The sequence below is a fragment of the Vigna unguiculata genome, chromosome 1 (genome assembly GCF_037176805.1).
Source record: "Vigna unguiculata cultivar grain cowpea cultivar isolate G323 ecotype 2 chromosome 1, ASM3717680v1, whole genome shotgun sequence".
Classification (NCBI taxonomy): Eukaryota; Viridiplantae; Streptophyta; class Magnoliopsida; order Fabales; family Fabaceae; genus Vigna; species Vigna unguiculata.
Window position 1 is genome coordinate 1266961 of NC_140792.1, and position 23991 is coordinate 1290951.

Consider the following 23991-nt stretch of genomic DNA (forward strand, 5'->3'; position numbering starts at 1 on the left):
ACTTATCATATTGAGTGTGTTGTATCTCAAGTGGTCATCCTCCATCTCCATTTTTGTTTTTTCTTTGGCATCTTCAAGAGTTGTAGCACTAGTTTCAATGACCTCTTGTGCCTTTGCATCAACTTCAACTTTGGCTTTAGTTACAAATTTTTTAGGTATGCTTAAGACTTTTTATTTGCTTCGGTAAGATGGTTACCCTCAAGATGACTTCAAACTTAACCTAATTTTGTGCTCGTTCTTATTAGTTTGCATGAGCTATTTCAACCTTCTCATAAAGTTGAGGAATGAGAAGGATTATTAGGACATTAACAAGTTTATGGTAGCTATTAATGGTTAAATCTATGGGCACATGGTCCTTTGCTAAATTATAGATGGAGAATTCTTAGTTGCGTAGAAATACAAGCTAGGGTCATCAAAGTGTATCACTTGGGGACAACCAGGAATATAAAATCCCTTTGCGTGAACCTTTGGAAGACTTCATTTAAATTAAATGACTTTGCACTAATTTTTAAGGTAAAGGTTGGTCATTTGTGTTTAGAGAAGAGTGAGTGTTTTAATAGATGACGAACTAACAATAAAGATAGGTGTCATATTAGGTTAGTTTAGAGAAGATAGAGTGTTTTAATAGATAACAAACTGACGATTATGGATGTCATATTAGGTTAGGAACTTGTGAAATGATCATCTCAAAAATCGATCCACTAGCCATAAGTAGACCTGTCAATTTGACCCAACCCCGTAATTTGATCCTAACTCACATGGATTGAGGCCACAAAAGCCCACAGGTTTAAAATTTACCAGGATTTATTTCAATTTTATTTAATCTATTCAATTACATAAAAAAACTCTATTTAGCAAACTTAACTTCAAAAAATATTTAAAATATATCATCTAAACATAAAATAACCATATTTTGAAAAGAAAAGAAAAACTAAATAGAATTTAAAAAAATATAAACTAAAATTTTATAATTTAAAAAAAATCATAAATTTTGAATTAATTACAGCAATAATTTTGCTTTATAAATATACAAAATAATAAAAGAAAAAGAAAAGGTGAGTACTTAAATTGATACTTAAAAAAAGGCTGAAATCCTTATTTAAATGATAATTCAATTTTAAGAAAAAAAAATACAAAATTCTCATGTGAATGACTATTTTTATAATTAAGTTGTTAACCTAATAACAACATATCTAAATCTCAATATTTCTTTAAACATCGTCAAATCTATAAATTAGCACAAAAATTAACACTATTTCCCAACCATTCACTTTCATGTTTTTTTCTTTTTCGTTAGTTGTCATATTCTCGTTACTCCTTTTTTTGTTTATTTATTTATTTATTTGTATGTTTTGCTTATTGTCGCTATGTGTGGAGACAACTAACTGAGGTGCCAATAAAAACACTTCACGTAATGAAGAATATCTAAACCAAAGAAAACACCAAGTGAAATCATTAAAAACTAAAATATTGATCTATATGAATTCCTTTGAAAATTTAGCAATATGTCTACATTGATACCAGCTACAAAGTTTTCATATTCACAAGTAAAATGAAAAGCTAATATTATTGTTTATATTGAAACAAACTTTGCATATCCTAGCTACAAACTTTTCATTTTTATTATATTGAAAATAAACTCAACAACAATTAAAGTTATATTTGGTTCAAATAACATTTTAATAAAAAAAACTGAACTAAATCGTAAACACCCCTCCCTATCATTATCAAAAAGTACAAATTGTTGTGTTATTGCCAACTGAACCTTCTCTGTTGTCAAAAGTAACAGAAGTATTGATCTATGAACATGCATTCAGGACTCATGCACAAGTATGTTTCCATGGGAAAAAAGTTATAATTTGACAGTTATAAATACAGAATATATCGACAAAAGGAGTAAATAAAATTATAAATGTAAGGGTATACCATTTGCACTAAAGGAAATAAGCATGCGAAATACTTCATTCCTAACAAATATTTCATAATTACAATTTCTCAAGCAGCCTAAAGAATAAGTATATAATACAACAATCTCCAAATGAGGTTGATCGCTAAGGCCTTACAATATCTATTAATATTTATAGTAGACGTTAATTGCAGTTATCCTATAGTATATTATTAATATAACAGTATTATATTACAAATACTGGATTTGGAGATTTTCCACTATAACCTCAAATGGTAAAGAGGTATCCATTCTCAACGCCAGAAAATCATCTAGTAGCTCTCACTTCATCAGCCTATAAATAGGAACAATTTCAAACACAACTTGAAACATTCGTCTTCTACGAAATTATTTATTTAATCACAACAAAATATTGGGGTTGGCTCAAAATATAAACTACCTTGTTCCAAAGGATAATATGACAATCACGCATGTCTTGATGGATCGTCATGCAACTGTGTTGCTCTCACGTTAGGATCATCCTGCCACAATGAAGCAATTTATAGAAGTGCTCTTCAGAAAAAAAAAAAAATACTAAGAAGGTTTGAATTACCACACTAACCCGAATGCTATATGTGAAACCAGTTCGCAAAAAATCTAGTTGTGCCTGCACGTTTGGACCGTATAAGAATTCATCAAACATTATGAGGGAAAGAAAATTATCCCTAGCTTTTAGTAAACCATACCAGACCAGAAATGCCCTGATGTGCACCGTAATAACCATCGTGACTGGTTGGTATGGAACTTATTGGTCCCTACACATGTAAACACAGTTTGTATATTATTATACTGTAAAAAATATTTAACAAAAGATTATCACTAGTTCTTTTACGCACCAGCCCCTGAAGAGTCTGTTGATTCCCATAGTAATCATCACGAGTTGGTCCCATTAAGTTCAACTACACCATCATGAAATAAAAAAATGTTATAAAGTTTAACTCATTAAATATATATTATAAAATATTAGAACCTTAGTATGTCATATTCATACCATTCCTTGCACGCTCTGTTGTGTACCATAATAACCTTCAAGGGTTACTGCAGCTCTTGTGCTGAATTTTTCCTACAAAAGAAGGTTACTTTTAACTCAACTGCAGTGTAATTCAAGCAAGCATACACATGTATTCATTAAAATAAGTTGAAATTCACATGTATTGTTTCATAACTTTTCCCCTCTAGGTTCACATAAATACATACATTCTGACTTCAATTCTGAATTTCATCTACATGTTTTTATCCAAAAGACTAAAAGATCAAACATTTTTAAGCGTTAACGAATTGTAGGAGAACAAACCATTTGTTGCAAGTTGTCTAGGGCCCCAACTGTCATCACTTCTGCTTCAGAGTTCACCTGCAAGTCAAAGAGGAGGTCATATAGCAAAAAATGAAAGTGTAGAAGTCAAATTCTTATAAATAGCAAACCTTTTTCTTTTTAGTTGGGTTCTTCTTTTTGTTTGGTTTGCCTATATTTCTACTTTGTGTATCTTCTTCAGTGGAAAGCTGACCATGAGCCCCTGATGTACCAGCTTCTGTAGGACTCTTACTAGAATTGTTAACATTCACACAACTTTTGTGTGCTTCATGTAGAGCATGGAATGCAATACTATAACTCTCTTGGGACAATGATCCCTCTTCACTAAGCTTCAGTGCTCGCTGACATAAATCATTGTACCGTTGCACCCTAGTAAGCATGTGTTCAGATTCTTCTCCAATTATATTCCTGAGCTTTGCATCTTTTGTCCACCGTTTCAAAATATATTGAGACGGGAACACTGAATGTCCAGAATATTGAAGAACAATCAATGCATGTCTACAAAGATAACCTCTGTATTCAAATAACCTACATATACAAGACAACTCGAACTTCACTTGATTCACCACAACAAAAAAGTCTTTACTTGTTTCCATGTCATGAACCCTGTGAACTGTGGTTGTATCATCCTGCCTGTCAGCTTTAGGATGACAGGCAACTGCACCAACAACCTCAGCTTGAATTTTCTTGAATACAGCATGAGTGAAAGTCCCTGCAACACTCTTCTCCAAAGGTGAAGGAGTTTTTAATGTTGCCAATTTATTCCATGTATCAGAATCTGCTTTTGCTTCCTCTTCATACCTGTCTTGCAAGATTGATTCATACTGTTTGACAAAGTCTTGGACAGAGGTCTTCTTATGAACATATTTGTCAAAGAAGGAATTTACACTTTCGGATCGCTGGACGGTAGACATACCACCTAAGAAAACATCTTTCATGAATGTTGGTGCCCATAACTTTCGATCTTCATACAATGACTGCATGCATTCATCCTCACGAAGTTCACACTTATCAACAATTTTCCACCATCTCTTCTCAAAATCATCACTGGTCAAGGACCTATAAATGCATTTTTCAAATTTGGCCATAAAATTATCATGCTTTTTAATTACAGGAGCTAAATTTTCAGATACCTTTCCTAATACGTGCCATAGGCAAACACAATGACTAGAATTAGGAAAGATGTCTGAAATAACTGACTTCAATGTCTTGTCATGGTCAGTAATGATCACTTTCGGAACTTGACCACCAACTCCTTTCAGCCATGTCCGAAATAGCCAAGAAAAAGTGGCAGCACTTTCATCTGATATCAAGGCACATCCAAGTAGTGTAAATTGGTAGTGCTGGTTCACTCCAACAAAAAGTGCAAGAGGCATTTTATATTTGTTTCTAACATATGTGGTGTCAAATGACACTACATCACAAAAGTTGATATAGTCATGCCTACTTTTAGCATCAATCCATAAAAGATTTTTCAGACGTTGATCTTCACCAAGATCTACTGCATAAAAGAAGTTGGAATTCATATTTTGCATCTGTATGAAAAAATCAAGCATGAGTTTAGCCTCCCCTGACTCCAGGCCCAAATTTCGACCTTTATCAAATGGATTCTTCTCATTCTTGAGACCAACCACAGTTTTGTATTCAGCAAACTGCCTAGCCATTGCAGCATACATTCTTCTTGTTTGTTCACTAACTGCTTGGGCTGGTAAAAGCTCATGATTATGCTCTTTCACAAAGCTATGTATAACCCACTTTCCATCTGATCTTCTTTTTACATGCATGCTTGCTTTACAATCAGTTTTAGAGCAAGATCTTCGACCTGTTGAATTTTCAGAATCTTGTTTGTTCTGTCGAGCACGTGGTCGATTAAATGATTTGTCATACTCTCGTTTTGTTCCATATCTGGAGCAAGCAAACTTCGCATCTATAAATTCTCTTGATGTCTTTGAACGACGACTATTTTGTATTGCAGTGTTGAATCCCATCGACCGAGCATATTCTTGGTAAAAAGAATAAGCTTCCCCATGAGACTCAAATTCCATGCCAGAAAGTGGCTCAAGATTTGTATCTTCCTTAAACATTACAATATCAACTGTGGGTGAATTCAAATCTCCACCATTTAGAGCATGTACCTCAATACCAGTATCAACTATATTTCTGCCATCTATACCTCCATTGTGCAATTTTTCTTCACTGTCCAGCATGTTATCAATTGTAGTTGTTTCTTCATCCTCCTTATCATGTTCACCCGAAGGTAACCGGAGATCTATATCCATGACGAAAAAAGCTTTCGACTCAGTGTTTTCAAGGGTACTGAAAAATATAAAGGAAAGGCATGTCATACGATCAAGTTGTTCACCTCATTAACTGCCTCCCTATGTGATTATGCATTTTCTAGGAACAAAAGAAAGCAATATAGATCCTGACAAGGAATTTTAACTAAAAGGAAAACAATTTGTTAGTTTAAAGGCACAAGATAGTAAAATCATCTATACAAGAATTGACAGTATAACCTTATTATAGGCAGAAACAGTCACAGATAATAAGCATATGTACATATTTTGAAACATCAATTAGTAACCAACCAATGCTCCTAATTTAGGGGAGAGTTGCATGACAATTTATAGAGGGCCCAAATTCTCTACATGATCTTGAGAAGAGCAAATGAAGGCTGCCACGGAAATTAAGTCATTTTCTCCGCACAAATTCATATGCTGCACAAAGCAAAGACTAAATAAATAGCGACCTGATTTGAATATGAGAAATGCTAGGAGTACATTCTCTTTAATCGTGTGAAATTTATGTGTATCACACTAATTATGTGGACCACAACCCCCATTTGGTGGGTTCCATTCTCAAACCAAAGGCACCAACATCAGTTTTAAACATGGGGAGTATGTATTGAAAGAGTGTGTTTCTAGCACTCTTATTTAAGGATAAGAGGTTCTCCAAATAAAGAAATTGGGGAGGCGGAAGGGGAAAGTAGAAAAATGATAGGAGAAGAACTACCCACTCTTTACAAACCATTTTGAAAATCCTTAAATCATTTTACTTTGTACCTGGAAAGAAGGTTTAGTTGTTGATATAGAACCCTTTACCTGGAGAAAAATTGAGGAAGGGCATACAATGTTCTCAAATCCCATCCAAATAGATAAACCAAATTACAACAATTGTTCTACTGTGTAAGTAGAGGTGAGACTAGCAAGAGAAGTGGCAGTGCCATGTCACCTAGATGTGCGAACAAGTGGTTTGACTGCCAATAAAGGGTTATAATGGGTATTTAGTGATCACATGATAAGAACTTGGGCATTATAGAGTACCTAAGTCCCATATCAAGTAATGAGATGTTCGATGGGGTATGTAAGTGTTTGTGTTCCCTCCTTGCTATATGTTGAGGGCGGATTCCTCCAGTGCTAGGGTGCTTATCAAATTTGTATCAGAATTGAATGTTGATGCTTCAGAAATGGCTACCTACAGAGGGTGTTGACAATTGATTAAGTTGAGTAGTGTCAATGGGTAAAGTGTCGTAGAGTGAAAGTTATCGAGACATCAGTTCTCAATGATGGTGCTATTGACTGAGACTAATGTTATGTTGCATTCTTTTGTCATCAAAGTCTAGGATTAAACTCTTTTAGAACTCACAAACAGCTAAGTTTCACAATGGAAAAATTTAATTTATGGGGTTTCTCTAGAAGAAGAACAAGAAATCCTCTTTAAAGGACAAGAATGAACTATAAAAAGCTCATCATAGAAGTGTAAAGTCATTAAACTATTTTTTTCATTTACCAAAAAAGCCCTCTAAAACCTTAAGTTGAATGCCATAAAGAGGTAAAGAAGACTGTTATATACCATACAACGGATTTATTATTGAAAATTTTGGGGTTTCTCTCCAACCAAGTTGATATTTGAAGCTTAGCCCTACTTACTCATATCAAAGCTTCAAAAATTAGTGGAACTAAAATGTTCCAAGCTATTCACCAAAAGCATAAATATCTACATTGAGATCTCATATCAACTAGAGATATGGTCAAATTATAGTCTATAAGTAAGTGCAAAACTTACCTTACAAGTTGTTTTTGTGATGTAGGCTTTAAATCCACTTTCTAAGATGATTCCAGAGCTTATCCTAATCCTAACGAGGTTTATTGTCCTATCATGTCACCCACTATGGGCCCCCCTTTATTCCCTTGCTCAAGATATCGAGTCCTTTGGCATTAGGAGTGTTGAAGAATAAGTGGGTTAAAAAAAAATCTTACAAGTTAGTTTTATGAGGTTGAATTAGACCTAAAACCCATTTTCTAAGAGTTACTATTGTTCTTCTTATACAAATAACTTACTAATTGCAATTCGAATATATATATATATATATATATATATATATATATATATATATTATTGTAAGTATGAAATTTCCCATATTAAAGGACCATATATATGAAATTTCCAATATATATATTTTTCCCATGATAGCAACTGACCGTTCAGAAAATTAATGAAGCAGCCATAATCAGGATCCTACAAAAAACCAAAACACCAACTGTTCAATGCAAGCAAAAAATTTCCTCCAACAAATCATTTTCCTAGCATACAAGAAAAACTATAATCATCCACCGCCTATTTTCTCTTCCATCTCATTTCCACCCAATTTTCTTCCCATCCCTATCTTTCTTTACCATTACATCACTTGTTACATCCTCTTCCTACCTTTTCGACTTTCTAGATATCTCTCCCATCTTTCCACCCCAATTCATTGAATTTCAGGGTGGAAGTTTATCGGGCTCATAAAACAACCTAGAGAACCATCAACATTAATAGAATGATATCAACCAAGAGATTAGGCTATCACAATTTAATTCAAATTGCAAATTATTCTTTCCACTGTAATTATGAAATAACCATTACACCATAATGCTATAAGATGGAATGATATCGACCAACCCACCATAAGCAATTTGTGGAGGTAGCACTGCTATGGCAGCACCAAAGGCTACAAAGGTGTTTTTATTACATAATTTTGGGATTCCGCACTCAGCAACTGATCAACTTGTTCCGGTGGCGAAACATCACTTCAGAGCCCTCCAGAGGGTTTAATTTAACCTCAAGAAACATCAATATTAATACAATGGTATACATCCAACAAAAAATTCCAGCACTGCTCACGCAACTCAATTCAAATAGTTAACATCCTTTTCAAAGGCTGACCATACTTTAGAAAACCTCAAGAAGGCTAAGTCTAACCTCCAAAACCACTTACAGTAACTAACAAATCTGGAATCATTTCAAATTCAACTTCATTCAACAAAATAAAAGAACTACAGTATCAACACGATTCAGCCAAGCAGGGTTTTTAAGTCTAACCTCCAAAACCACACAAGTCAAAAACACATAGAAAAACACAAGTCAACAAACTTGAAATGCCAAACCAAAAATGTTAACACTCCGACTCATTCTTTCATTCATCTACGTCACGACATTATTTCCTCCTTAATTTCACAGTTAAATTAATCAAACAGAGTAAGTCTCTAAGTCACACAGACAAACACTGGCACCTCGCCTAACAATTTTAGCACCTAACCATACAGCACCAAAAACACACAAAAACTTCGAATTCCAATCCAAATTCCACTTCCTTGTGCACAATACTATCTCTCCATCTCACGAGCGAGCACGCACACACACATAAGCACATAGTGTTTGATTAATGATCGCCAACGAATGAATGAATGAAGAAAAGAGAATAAAAAAGGGAGGAAATCATGGTGAAAGAGTACCTGAAAATAGAGATTGACGATGGTTTTGACGATGATCGATGTGTGTTGAGAGTGAAGAGGAGAGAGAGAGAGAGAGATGAAGAGAGAGAGAGAGAGATGAAGAGAGAGAGAGAGAAGAAGAAGAAGATGGTCACGCGAGGAGCATGAGCGAGTGGAGGAAGGAGGTTCCCCAAATGCGTGAAGCTTAGGGTTTCCGAAGCCACTCTGTTCTCTTCGTTTCCCAATCCGAGTCTCCCAGACCCGAGCACGTGTCGCGTACCTTCTACTTACCACACCCTCTTAATGAATATTATTAATTATTAATACCAAAATAAAATAGAAAATTAGCACTCCTGATAATGATTATTAAAATTAAAATTAATATATTCGTATTTATTGATGTTTTTTTCCCGCTCAAGGTTTATTTCTTTCAAAACACAAGTCAATAACAAGGCGCGTGCAAATTAAGCTCAGCTCACACTAATAAATAATATAATATTAAACAATTTTTAAAAAAATAATATGCATCATTAAAAAAAACAAATACTCAGAAGACTGAAAGGACAAAATAGAATTTGATTATTTTTTTGTATAAAATAAATTGCAGTGTCTCATAAATTTTTTTCTCAAATTTTGTATTTTTGTTAAAAGCTTCTAAGAAAACTTCACTCACAAATTTGAAAACATTACACTAATACTTCTTGTGTATTATATCAGTTATTTGTTTCATTACAAAATATCATAATGTGTGTTCTTATAAGAATTTATGTTATAAATGGTAAAAAAATAAAAAATTGTGTATAATTCAACCAAATATTTTGAGATGTGCGAGTTGTAAGCCCCATTTTAGTTTCTTTTTATTTGTTGTTTGGGCCTAGCCATTCGTGGGCCTAAGACCAGTCCATTAAGGGGGCCCCAAGACCCCCTTCTGCTTTCTCGTTTCTCTGGTCTCCGTTTCTGAAGTTGTCTCCTTATCCCCTCTTGTTCTTCTATTAGGAACTCTGCTAGGGCACGAAATTGTCCATCTCGGAGCTAGCAAGACTCGTACTTCTCCAGGTAAGCTGAGCTAATAGGCCTTCTGGTCCCTTCTTTTCATTCCTCCACTGTTGAAAAATGTTAGTCAAGTTAGAGTTAAAGTTTCCTAACTTTGTCTTTCGCAAATCCTTATGTTTCAGCTCACTGCCTTGGCCTTGGAACTGAAGTAACCCTTAGTTTCGAGTTTGTTTTCGTTTGGTTAGCCTCTGAGCAAGGTAAGGGAAGCTAGGGTAATCGTCTCCTTAAGTGTTTTTACCTATTCTGGATGAATCTTGTGTTTTGATGTTTGAATCTTGTGGCTTGATGTATGAAGTTGGTTGTTGAGTGTGTGTGTTCGATCAGATGAGAAAATGCATGTACTGGCAGGTGAGAAACCTGTTAATCTCGCCCAAGCGGGTAACCCTCGCCCAGGCGAGAATAGCAGGGACTCACCCCTGAATTTCATCTCGAATGGTCGTCTAGGCGACAAGCAGGATTTTTGAGCGAGGCACAGTCTCGCCTAGGCGAGACGCTATCGCCTGAGCGAGAATTCGATGAAATTCTTGCAGAGGTCACTGTTGGACCCTCGCCTAGGCGAGAAGAGGTCGCCTGAGCGAAAACGCCTGGACGAGGATCTTCAGCTTAGGCGAGAATTCGTGACAAGGACTGCTGTGTTGGTTGATGCTACTCCATGCTTATGTTAATTACTTTCCTTATTTATAGTACGTTATCATGCTTAGTATGTGTGCTTGATTTGAACTGAAAAATAGTCATTGTTATGTATGATTTATGTTTTGAATGTTGGAAGATATATTGTTATGCATGTGATGAGCATGAGTACCGAAACATGATATTCTTGAGTGTCTGAATGCACTGAATTTGGGTGATGGATAGGCATGTGATATGTGTTGAGAGGGAGTTTCATGGGGAAAACTCCTAGTGATATATATATATATATATATATATATATATATATGTATGTATGTATGCATGTATATATATATATATATATATATATATATATATATGTATGTATGTATGCATGTATGTATAAGTGCATGCCTAGTGTATACCTTGATATAGGAGATGTCTAGATAAAGGAAGGTATCCTGAACTCTAATAGACCTTCACGCTCACGTAGAGCAGAATGATTTATGTGGTGAGAGTGGCAGGAGGTCCTAGTCTTGGGATAGTTTGGGCCCAAGACATTAATGGATTAACCCTGTGTGTGGTTGGGTGATAACCCCTTGCGTCTAGACTCTGCAGAGTTTAGAAACCAGCACAGGTGCATACTTCCTTTAGAATTCTATATCAAGTGTATGATCCGGATATCGAGTCATAGGAACTTGCATTTGTCTGCCCTTTCACGATTGAAATGTTTATAAGTTCATTAATAATAATCTGCTTTGTCTTGTACATGTTTTTATAATATGTTAATGACGTTTGCACTAGCTCACCCCTTTGCATTTTATGTATGTTCCTGTACTGTCTTTTCTTTGCGATGATCACCTCTTGGTGGGAGCAGATGGGGCAAATCCTGGTGGTAGATCCGATGGGGGCAGTGGTGCTGCATAGCTGGACCTGTTTCTTGTGGCTCCTAGGAATGACGTTTTGGCTCTAGGGTTGTTATAAAACCCTTGTCCTAGGACAATGTCTCTTTTGAAAATTATCTTTTCTTTTGGTTTTTAATTGTGGTTAAGGCACTGTGATTCTGCCTAAGACTTTTACATATTTATGGATGATTGTAAAAGTGACTTCCTTAAGTACTTCTTTTGATTTTCCCTGTTTATATGTATATAGCTATGTTACGTGGTTATTCGGTAGAATTAAATCTACTTAAATGGGATGTCACACGAATATAATTTACTCTATATTAAAGTTGATTGTTCTAAGAAAAAAAATCGAAGTTATACCCAGTTTTCTAACTTTTATCATAATTATCTCAAAATTTATTTTAGCATTTACAATTTTTAGTCACATACGTGAAAATGAATATATTCCTTAAAGAAACTAACAAATGTAATATTTAGTAAAATTATTAAAGTTGTCATATATTATATATAATAAAAACAACATTAATATAGTTTTAGCATATGTACTATCATAACTTTGGAAAATCTTAAAGTGCTAATTAAGGAATACTGGAATCATAGGATATTATTCGATCAAATCAAACAAATCAAATAAATAAGATAAAGCTCTCAGATAAATTAAATAAATTCTCTAAAATATAAGATATTAAAAAAGATAATTCTGTTGTTAAAATTTTATTTGCAAAAGATAATTCTCCATGCATTTCAATTGTTTAGCATCGTGTTGAAATGTTACATCCAAACATAAAGTTATGATTAATACGCATTGAAATTTATAGAAGTTATGATTAATTATAAACCCTAAACCCTAAACCCTAAATCTAATCTAATAACAATTAATGCAGTTTTATTTTATTTAAAACACAAGAATACGCATAAATATTGTAAATTTGTTATAATATTTTATTTAATGTTTATCAATAAAAATTAAAAAATAATTAAAATTAAAATATAATTAACCATAAAAGAGTTTAAATTAAAAAAAAAAGTCAACTAGTGTTAAACATTTAAAAAATTTATAAAAAAATAAAAATTAAAGTATCAATTTAATATTTAATTGAATTTTTAAAATGCTTATTTTTTATTGCTGAGAAATTTTAAAGGATATTTTTACCTTTATAAATTATATGCATTTATATTATTTTAATTAATAAAATTAATAATTTTATATTTTAATACAAAAATAATAAAATCAATACATATTTATTATTTCTTAATAAATATTCTTATGTCACTCGTTAACCTTCTCTTTACTTTAATCTTTATTATTGGTTGTGTTTATTAAATACAATATATAATCAATTTTTAGTAATATATTGTTTTATTATACACAATATAATTTTATGGCTCATATGTTGATTAATTGTAAAATTATTATTGGAAGAAAATTTATTATTTATTACAGAATATAATATTCAGTATATAAATATATGTACTTTATTTGTAAAATAAATTTTAATTATTATTGGTTCGTAAAAATAGTTTATAACAAAAAAATTTAAATAAATACTAGTATAACATACCTAATATATACAATTATTAATAAGGACAATCTTTTCTATAATTGTGCTCTAACCATCATTTTTAGTGTACCCAATTCATTATTAATTTTATCTTTACCAATATATTTTATTTTATTATTTTATCCTTTTAATTTTGTAACTGTTTTTAAAACTTAAATAACTACATATAATAAAAATAGAAAAATTAGTCATTTTATAGTTACATTTATAAACACATTTCTTTTAAATTTGATAATATTTTTTATTCTAATAATTATAATTAAAACATATTATATATATATATATATATATATATATATATATATATGTGTGTGTGTGTGTTTCTATACTAGTCTAAAGATAATTATATAATAATATATTTAGAAAATTGTTAGCTCTAAATTTAATATTTACTAAAAGTGGTTTGTAAAAAGATAATATTTTTTAAAATAATAAAATTTATTTAAAAAAATATTTATATAATTTTTTTTAATATTAAAATAATTCAGTCTCACTATTTTTAAATTAATATCACTTCTTTTTTAATTTAAAAAAGAAAAAAAAGTAATGTATGTCGCTATTTATTCCGTATAATCTACGTACGTATTTTAAAATAAGCCGTTCCTTTCTTTTAAGTGATAAATTCTTATTTTTAGTGAGTGGCTTTTTTTTAAAAAAAAAATCATTTTGAAATATGTATTCTGAATGCATGGAAATAAATCCATTGTTATAAAAAAACATGTTTCAAAATAATCAAATTAAAAATACATGGAAGCGTACTTGAAGGAATATAAATAACTCACATAAATATAAAAAAAAAATGTATTAAGCAAATTATTTTTCGATTGAATAATTTCTGTACTCACTCATTCTTGGGCCCAAGTGTCCGAACACTTGAGACACTAATTCCAAAGAAGTCCACCAACGAGAACAAAGCTCAACCAATACAATAATATATCAATCTTACAAAATTTCCTCAATCCCTTAAAAGGTAAAGATGTTAATACTCTTAATTTATTTAATATTTTATTTTAAAAGTTACACAAATATAATTCACTTTTTATTATTTGATCTTAAAAGAGAAAAAATATATATAAATCTTGTCATCATTAAATTATTCATAATATTTTTATGGATTTGTAGTGTTATTTTTGTGAATTTGCCATTTCTAATTCATTTAATTATTTTCATTAAATTTGTAGGAAGTGTGTAGATACTCGTTTGATTAGATGTTGTAACTTAAATACACGAAGATTGAAATAACTTGGCAGTTTAAAAACATTTTTACTTGTAGTTGTTGATGTACTACAAAAATAAATAATGAAAAATAAATTTAATTAAGTACATAAATAGAGTAAAAAAACACAAATTTAGTGTTTAGTCTATAAAGAATTTAATTCTTTCATTCCATGATATTGAATGAACGTAGATATTCACATTTTCATTGTTATGGCGGTGTTAAATTTTCAATTTGCAGGTTGTTTCATTTCCAAAAATAAGAAAAATATTCATTAATAATAAACAATAATATTAATAATAAACAATAATAAGGGCTAAAATATCAAAGGCACACATAATGTACCCTTGAATAAACATCATTATTGTGCATCGATGATTATTGTCTCTTCAACAACATATATGAAAGAATTTAATTATCTCTTCTGTTTCATTATTTAACAGATAAACTCTAAATTTTAATGGAATAAACAAAATAATCTATATTAATAACTTATGAAATGATTTTAATATGATTTCCTTCCGTGAAACGTTAAATTAATCTAACATTTTGAACTAAATTTACATATTTTTAAAAATAAATAATTAAATTAGTTTAAATATTTAAAGAAAACTAATTCTAATTTTTACTGGAAATTAGTGGATTAAAAACATATTTAACCCTTATGAAATTAATCACATTATCAATTTCAACATACTAGATGGTCACGTGAAAATTAAAATTAGTTTCTCAACTTCATAAATATGTAAATTTAATTATTTTAACCAAATTTTGTTAAGTTCATTTATTATTTCAAACCCGTTTAATATATTTTCGTTTCAATGTTAATTCAAAAACACATTTAAAACGTGAAATTAACCTAACAAAATTTAGTTAAAAGAACTAAATTCACGTATTTTTAAAAATAAAGGATTAAATTAGTCTGAATTTTCAAAGAAAACTAATTCTAATTTTTATTGAAAGGTAATGGACCAAAAATATATTTAACCCTTATGAAATTAATCACGTTAATAATTTCAACATACCATATGGTCACATGACATATATTTTTAAAAATTGAAAATTCAATTAAACCTTAAAAGTTACATTATTCCAATTTTTTAAAAGAATTTAATAGAAAGACAAAATTAAAAATAATAATAAAATAAAATAAAACAAAAGAAAAAGTAAGTAAACCTTATTAAAAGCGACGAGAAGACAAATTTAAAACAACCTATATCAACCACAACACAAATTTTAGAGATGTGAAAAGGGTTGGAACCCGCGAGCCAATCCGGCTCACCATGGGTTTGAATCGGATTGGATTGAAATTTTTTTACAAATTTCAATACGGGTTGATTTTTGATCCGGCTCATTTAGAACCCGGCTCATTCGGGTTGAACCCGTGGTGAGCCGGGTTGGCTCACCAACCTGCAGATAAAAGGGTCACACAAGTGTTTTTATTTTTTATTTTATTAAGTTGGACTTTATATTTGGATTATGTTAGGTTGTTTATTTATCCAACATATAAATAATTTATATATTTTTATTTTGTTTTGTATTTGGATTGTATTAAAGTTTATTTAGATTTTAATTACAAATACAATTTAGTTTTGACTAAAAAAAAATAATAATATTTTTTCTAATTAAGTGAACCCGTGAGCCAACCTGTTTAACCCGCCAACCCGTGGTGGGCCGGGCTGAGTTCGAATTTTTTTGACTCGCTGAAAAGTGAACCGGATTGGGTTGGCTAACTAAATCATCAATCCGTGATGGGTCGAGCCGGGTCGGGTTAACCATTTTGACAGTTCTAACAAATTTAGGCTTCAACCCTATGAATGAAAAAAAGAATTAGCTGAAATGAGAGACACAACTAAAGATTCATACTCAAAATTTACCACAAAAATTGGTGACTAACAAAATTGATGATACTTCATAGACTATGTAGAAATGGTTATTAAAAAACATTTTATGTTAAATTAAAACAAATATTCAATGTAAGGCCCCATTTTCTTTTTCCAGCCCAAAAGTTTAGTGGGTTGCCCCTAAGTGGGCCTAAGGGTTGGCCCAGGGTACATATGTTCTTAAGTCTGCCCTAAAACCCTAGGGTACCCTACACCTTTCAGAACCTTGGTCCTTGCTTTGAGCTGCAGCCGCCACACACCTCTGCTAGGGTTCCGCCCCACTGTTGTTGAGCCAGTTCGAAGTTTCCCCTACTCCATTTCTCCCGTTCGTTCCTTGAAGCTGCGGTGCTTGTACGTTCGGTAGCGAGGGCTTGTCGGAGCGTTTTGCTAGCTTGAATCCCAGGTACGGGAAGTTAGGGTTCTAGTCTCGAGTCCCTTTTGAACTGTTTATGAGTTATTTGTTGTTTGTACGGTTGGATCTGTCGTTTGGATGTGTGAGAGTGCTTTGCATGTGTGGTTTGGCCGGAAAACATGGCGGTACAGCGAAGAACAGTGGCGAGACCTGCTAATCTCGCCCAAGCGAGTCCATCTCGCCTAGGCGAGATGAAACAGGGAGCTCGCCTAAGTTTTTTGCACGAAAAGTCGCCCGGGCGGCTCACTCAATTTTTGAGCGAGCAGGCAACTCGCCCAAGTGAGAGGGATCTCGCTTAAGCGAGATCCCGTGTTGCCATGCCCTTGTTTTTTTTGTACTCTCGCCTAGGCGAGGGGGAGGCTCGCCTGAGCGAGACCCCTCAGCCTGAGCGAGATGCTGGGCGAGACCGTGCTGTGTTTTGGATGTTTGATGTTTCCCGAGTGATCTATGTTGGTTGAATATGATTGTATGATGATGAACATGTATGTAATGGAGCATGAAGTATATGTTTGGCATGATTCATGAATTGTGGATGAATGGGTTGGTATGAGACTTAGCATGTGAAATGAGTATGCGGTTTGAAACTAAAGGAACATGATATTGATATGAGACTAGGCCCCAGACTCATTGGGGTGGTGATGACCAGAGGTATGGGTTTGAGATGTGATTGATATGAGGATTAGACTTCAAGGGTTGATATGGAATTGAAAAATATAATTTAATATTCTCTTATTGCTGATTTATGAATATTGGTCCATGTCAGTGTGTAATTCCTTGGGGTCTCTAGGTGAGACCTCCGGGGTTGCGCTTCAGTGGTCGGGACGTAATCCCATGGCCCTGTTAGTGGGTGTTCATGGTGGTGCCCCATCTGTATAACTAGGTAAGGATTCAAGGTAAGGTTGCATCCTGACACTCCGAGGAGTCAGTTAGTCTCACTTAGAGCGGACTGACTCTTGTGGTGGGAGTAGCAGGAGGCCTGAAACTCACTAAGGGCTAACCTTGTGGTGGGGGAGATTTGATTCATTATAACACTGGTATTACAAAGCTCAGGGATCGAGCAGCTCAGGTTCGAGCAGAGGTACCCACACAAGTGCAAGCATCCGCTGAATCCGACCAAGTTATACGTATCCGGATGAGTCGAGTCGAGTCGTAGTGTATTGAATGAAGAGTCATAACATGTTTGGTTGCTATGTGGATATGAGATGATGAAAATATGCTTGATTGCATGATACGTGTTGTTGGCTCTAGCTTACCCGTTTTGTTGTATGTTTGTGTTGTATGTGGCCGTTTTTCCTTGCGATGATCATCAACTTGGTTGATGGGAGCAGTTGGGCGAGGTTCTCAGGGTCAACACGTGGATGGTGATTCCGCTGCTTAGCCATCTGGGCTGGAGTTTTTCCTTGTGTTTATTTAGGGCCATGGCCCTATGTATTTTCTTTCCGTATTTCTACGCTACATTCTACGTTGTATTCGTATTCAGCTATCCTGCTTTTGTTGGCATCGTGGTGTGCCTAGTTTCGTAGGGATTGTGTTAGGGACCCCAAGACTACTCTGCAGTACTATTATCGCGTGACGTTTCCTTTAATTTCGATTAATAATTAAATGGAACATTACATTCAACCTTCCAAAATCATTTTCATGAATTTGTTTAACATTTGATAAAATATTTTATACTCACATCTAGAACTAACTCCCTTATTGCCTATTAACTAACATTTCTCACAAATTATGTCTTATCATATGCATATTTTCATATTTGCTAAATCCAACAAACATTTCACTAAATCTCTCACATGGTATGTCTTAGATTTTTTTTTCTTCTCTCACCATAAACAATTTGTTAAAAATTCAATAGTGTCTGAAGTATTATTCGTTTTGGATTCCGACCCAAGTTCGTCCGGCAGCCATCATTAGGAACAACCACCGCATTTTTGAAGTATTGTTCGCTTTAGAGTATTTGAATTCCGTCACAATTTTGTCTTTAAAAGACATCTTAAAAAGTGGAGGAAGGTAAAAATATTTAAATTTCGCTTAACTTCGATTCTTAAACGATATGAGACTTATTAAATATACCGGAACATAAAAAAAAGAAGGATTTATAAGTTTATCATATTCAGAACTTTAGTAAACATGATGTCATATCATGAATTACTCATAACTCGTTAAGAGTACGAGTATTTTCATGAATCAGGAGTTTTGGCTCTCCATTTTTTTTATATAAATAAAATAATTTATTTTAAATTTTGTTATATTTTATGTATTTGCAAATGTTTGGACCGTATTCTTCCCTTAAAAGAACCAACATCATTAATGTATTGTAATAATAGATTAGGAAGGAACAAAGTTTGGGTCCCCACTGCTCATGATTTCTAACCCTAATCCACAGACCCACATGCTTTTGCTTCCTCTTATTCTCTATATCTATATTATAACTCTTTAACCAACCATATACACATAACACACTAATTAAGTATAGTTTAGTTATAATCACACATTTAATATATATAATAATTGTGGATGGTGTTATATAAAATTACATGGCTAAGATAAGGTTTAAGTACTCTTCATGAGTATTTTGATAACATATGCATTTTTTTTTAATAGTGAGTTACTTTAAAAAAAAAGGATTTTGAAAATGTTATTTTTTGTAGACCAATTTTTATGTTACACAAAGGAGTTTCGATATAAATAGTAATGATTGGTCATCTTTATTATATATGGGAAAGGATAGAGGCAGTGGATTCGAATGAACATTATTGAATTGCTTCAAAGAAGAGAAAATTACGTGGCATGCATCGAGAAAAATATAAGATTTTTTACATAAAATAAATTTCAACAACTCCAGAAAGCTAATTGGATGGAGTTTCTTAGTATTATATGAATATAATTTCCTCCATACCAATGAGACTTATTTAGTCATAAGTTAGAGTAGTTTTAATTGTTATATTTTATATGATTTTATTATATAAAATTATTATTCTGTGTTATTATTATGGATTAGTATTAATAATAAATTAAGTTATTTATTAATATTAATTATTATATGGGTAATATATATAATTTTGAGTATTCTGATGAACGATCCATGGTGGGGTTGAATTGTTTAATAAACGGTCTGTGATGGGCTTGAATAATCAGATACATTTTGAGAAGTCCCTGGTCTTTGCTGAGGGGATATAAAACTGATACCCACTAGTCAGTTTTTAAGTAACAACGTAAAACACTCTTACGTTTGAGAATATCCATCAGAAAGAGAACAGTAACATCTCATACTACGTGCTTCCATGGATCCTTCATTAGTTCCAGGCACACAATTTTTAACTCATACTTGAATATATTGTATTATTGTATCTTATACATATTTTATTTCTATCAATTGGTATCAAAGCCTATAAGATACAAAATATAATTATTCGTTTGGAAAGTGTGTCATAATTTTCATAATTGGTCATTCTTACGGGAGACCTTAACTTTTGATTGCATTCAAAATTTGATTAAGGAGTTTAATTATTTATTAATTATTGGTCTGATGTGGTTTAATTAATATTATAACAGCACCAAATTTGGAACCTAATTAGGGGTAAAACCCCCTTTCTGGAATTTCACGATCTGTGCTCGTGAGATTTTTATTGTTTTTCAAACCTAATATATCAATATCAATTGGTATTTGGATAAATCAATATTTGAAATCAAAGCCCCAAATTGTGCATCACGTTTCAAAGCCCCAAATTGTGCATCACGTTTCAAAGCCCCAAATCAAAGCTAGGTTTCTCCCGTTTGACCACCAACCATTTTCATTTTCTCTTTCACGAGAAATTTTTGACGCTGCATCACGACGGTGCTCGATCTGCGTGGTGGTAGTCGTCGTTATGCGCAGCAGTGGTTCGTTGTGGATGATGGTCACTTTTGGTGGCTTAAGTTTCGCACCCATATCCCACGTGCACCAGATTTATGTACATCTTTTTTGAATCTTTTAAAACAATGAACACTACATTGACTATAGGAAAAGAACCCTGTAACTATGGGAACAATTCAGAATGTAACTACGGGAATAGTAATAACATTTAATAATATAATTATATTTAATAATAATAAATAAATAAATAAATAAATAATTAAATTAATAATAATTATTATTATTATTATTTTTTTTATTTCATGCATTATATAATTTATTATATTTTTGTTATTCATGATATAATTTTATATAATTGTTAGCTCACCTATCGTGGGTACAGTTGTATGAAATTTTGTGGGAATGATATAATTTAAATATTTTATTAATTAATTTGATATTATATTAATATTAATTATACCTTATCGGTATTTTATTATTAATATATTTTATTTTTCTTGATACAATGTATTTTTTTGAATTTTATTATGTCAATTATTTGTCTTGTACCCTCTCGGTATTAGATTTCTTTTGACATGAGATGTGCATTGTATTTTATTATATTTTATATTTTGTTATATTTTTTATTTATTATGATTCGGGACCCTTAGGCGGGATCATAGTGAATGAGAAATAATTTGATATCATAGGCATATTTTGCTGTGTATTCAGAAACATTTATTTTGTTTATTTACACAATAAGTGTGTATTAAATGTTTCTTTGTTATTTTGATACCAACTTCTTTGCCTATGCCATTGACTTCGGTCAAAACTTTAAATGGGACAAATTTTGAGGACTGGAAAGAATCTTTGGATTTGTATCTAGCAATTACCAACATGGATTTTTCCTTGAGAGAAGCAGAACCTTTAGCTCTTACGCCTAAGTCCACTATTGTCCAGAGAGCTTCTCGTGAAAAATGGGAACACTCGAACAGGGTGTGCCTAATGGTGATGAGATATACCATGGAGAAGTCTATTCGACAGAGCATTCCGGATAATGACAATGCTAAGGATTTTATGAGATCAGTTGGTGAGAAGTTTAAGACTTTTGATAAAGCTCAAAAGGGTCAATATCTGTCACTTCTTGAGAAGACCAAATATGATGGTGTCAGTGGTGTTCATGAGCATATGATGAAGCTTGTGCACTATTATAACAAACTCAAATCTCTAAAGGTAGATCTTGGTGATAGTTACTTGATTTGGCAGGTTATGGAATCTCTTCCTTCTCAGTTTGATGTGTTGAAGACTTCTTACAACACTCAAAAGGAGGAATGGACAATTGATGAAATGATAGCTATTATTTCTCAAGAGGAAGCATCGATTAAAAAGACCAAGTCTCATAGTGTGCAGTTTACAACTACTACTTCAAGCACTAAACCTGTGAAAAAGGGATTCAAAGGTAAATCTCGTCCTGAAAAAGGGAACACAGGGAAAGCACTAGTGGTTTTAGAGCCTAAGAAGAAGTATTTCAAGGGGAATTGTGCCTATTGTAAGAAATTTGGACACAAGCTAGCTGATTGTTATATTCTTAAGAAGAAGAATGCTGATAAGGAAGGTATACTCCTATATGCTCTAGCTTGTTTTGAATCTAATGTTATTGATGTTCCTCCCAATTCTTGGTGGTTAGACTCGGGTGCTACTATTCATGTTGTGAATTCTTTACAGGGGTTCACAAGTCTGAGAAAACCAAGTGATGTCGAGTCCAAGATTATCATGGGAGATGGAGCTAGAGCACTAGTTGAAGACATAGGAGTAGTTTCTTTAAATTTACCTTCTGGACATGTTTTGTTATTAAAAGACGTTGTTTATGTACCTTCTATGAGAAGAAATTTGATTTCAGTTTCAATTTTGGACAAATGTGGCTACACTTTTGAATTTGGCAATGGTAAACTTGTTGTTTATTTCAATTCAATTATTGTTGGCTCAGGAGTTTTATATGATGGGCTTTACATGCTGAATCTGAATGATATGTCTGTTAATTCTGTTATTGGACATAAGCGTAGTAGAGTTGATGAAAATTCCTCTATGTTGTGGCATAGACGTCTGGGACATATTTCTAGACCTCAGATTGAGAGGTTGATTAAAGAGGGTATTCTGCATGATCTGGATTTTTCTGATTTTGATACTTGTGTTGATTGTGTTAAGGACAAGCTTACCGCAAAAGTAAGAAATACAGGAGCAAACAGGAGTGATAATGTGTTGGAGCTTATTCATACTGATATATATGGACCTATCACACCCACTTCCATGGGCGGATATAGGTATTTTATTACGTTTATAGACGATTATTCCCGTTTTGGCTGAATAGATCTTCTACAGGAAAAATCAAGTTCCTTGGATGCTTTTAAGTCTTTTAAAGCTGCTATTGAGTTGAAAACAGGAAAGAAGATAAAATGTGTAAGGTCTGACAAAGGTGGAGAGTATTATGGCAGATATGATGAGACTGGAAGAAATCCTGGACCTTTCGCTAGATTTCTTGATGAATGTGGTATTGAAGCTCAATATACTATGCCTGGTACTCCTCAACAAAATGGAGTTGCAGAAAGGAGGAATCGCACTCTTTTAGAGATGGTGAGATGTATGTTGAGTCATTCCTCCTTACCGGATTTCCTTTGGGGAAATGCTTTAAGGATTGCTGTGTATATTCTTAATCAAGTACCTAGCAAGTCTGTTTCAAAGACTCCTTATGAACTCATGTCTGGGAAGAAGCCAAGTTTGAGACATTTCCATGTGTGGGGCTGTAAGGCGGAGGTGAGGCCTTATAATCCCCAGTTAAAAAAACTTGATCTCAAGACTGTCAGTGGGTTCTTTATTGGTTATTGTGTGGGTTCTCGTGGTAGCAGGTTTTATTGTCCTTCTCACTCTATGCGAGTTATTGAGTCTGACCGTGCAGTATTCTTTGAGGATGATTTGGACAGTGGGAGCAATACACCACGACCAGTCACTTTTAGAGAAGACCGTGTTGTTATTCCCGTGCCATCCATTTATCTTCCTGCAGATAATGTCGTTCCAGTGGTTCGTGATGAAAATGAATTTGTTCTAGATCTTGTGGATGCCACATCACCTGTAGTAGATGAACAAGTTCACGATGATGTTGTTGAAGAAATTTCTTTGAGGAGATCTCAAAGAGTACGCAAGTCTTCTATATCTGATGATTATCTAGTGTATCTTCAAGAGCATGAATATGATCTAAATAATGTTGATGATCCTACTACTTTTGAAGAGGCTATCTCTAGTTCTCATGGTGATGATTGGTTAAATGCTATGCATGACGAGTTAGCTTCTATGGCCCATAATGATGTTTGGGATCTTGTGGATTTGCCACTAGGTTGTAAACCAGTTGGGTGTAAATGGGTCTTCAAGACTAAGCGTAGTCCAGATGGAAAAGTTGAAAGGTATAAAGCCAGACTTGTAGCAAAAGGCTATAGTCAGAGGGATGGCATTGA

The 23991-nt window shown here is 33.0% G+C and overlaps 2 protein-coding genes and 1 long non-coding RNA gene across 3 annotated transcripts; 2 read left to right on the forward strand and 1 right to left on the reverse strand.

Annotated features, from left to right (window-relative positions):
* Window positions 1–1935: 1935 nt before the first annotated feature.
* On the reverse strand, window positions 1936–9298 carry FHY3 (far-red elongated hypocotyls 3). Its single transcript, XM_028069966.2, has 9 exons — window positions 9032–9298; window positions 3368–5573; window positions 3240–3296; window positions 2937–3008; window positions 2782–2844; window positions 2632–2700; window positions 2508–2552; window positions 2346–2427; window positions 1936–2240 (listed from the first exon to the last, which is right to left on the reverse strand). The coding sequence occupies exons 2-8, from the start codon at window positions 5534–5536 to the stop codon at window positions 2371–2373; spliced, it is 2532 nt and encodes an 843-aa protein (XP_027925767.1). The 5' UTR covers window positions 5537–5573; window positions 9032–9298; the 3' UTR covers window positions 1936–2240; window positions 2346–2370.
* Window positions 9299–9914: 616 nt separating this feature from the next.
* Window positions 9915–11782, forward strand: LOC114164498 (uncharacterized). Its single transcript, XR_003599558.2, has 3 exons — window positions 9915–10066; window positions 10186–10260; window positions 11550–11782. It is a non-coding gene; the product is annotated as an uncharacterized LOC114164498 (long non-coding RNA).
* A 9722-nt stretch (window positions 11783–21504) lies between these two features.
* On the forward strand, window positions 21505–22239 carry LOC146888568 (uncharacterized). Its single transcript, XM_085673452.1, has 2 exons — window positions 21505–22100; window positions 22211–22239. Exons 1-2 carry the CDS (start codon window positions 21509–21511, stop codon window positions 22237–22239), a joined length of 621 nt encoding a protein of 206 aa, XP_085529578.1. The 5' UTR covers window positions 21505–21508.
* The last annotated feature ends 1752 nt before the right edge of the window (window positions 22240–23991 follow it).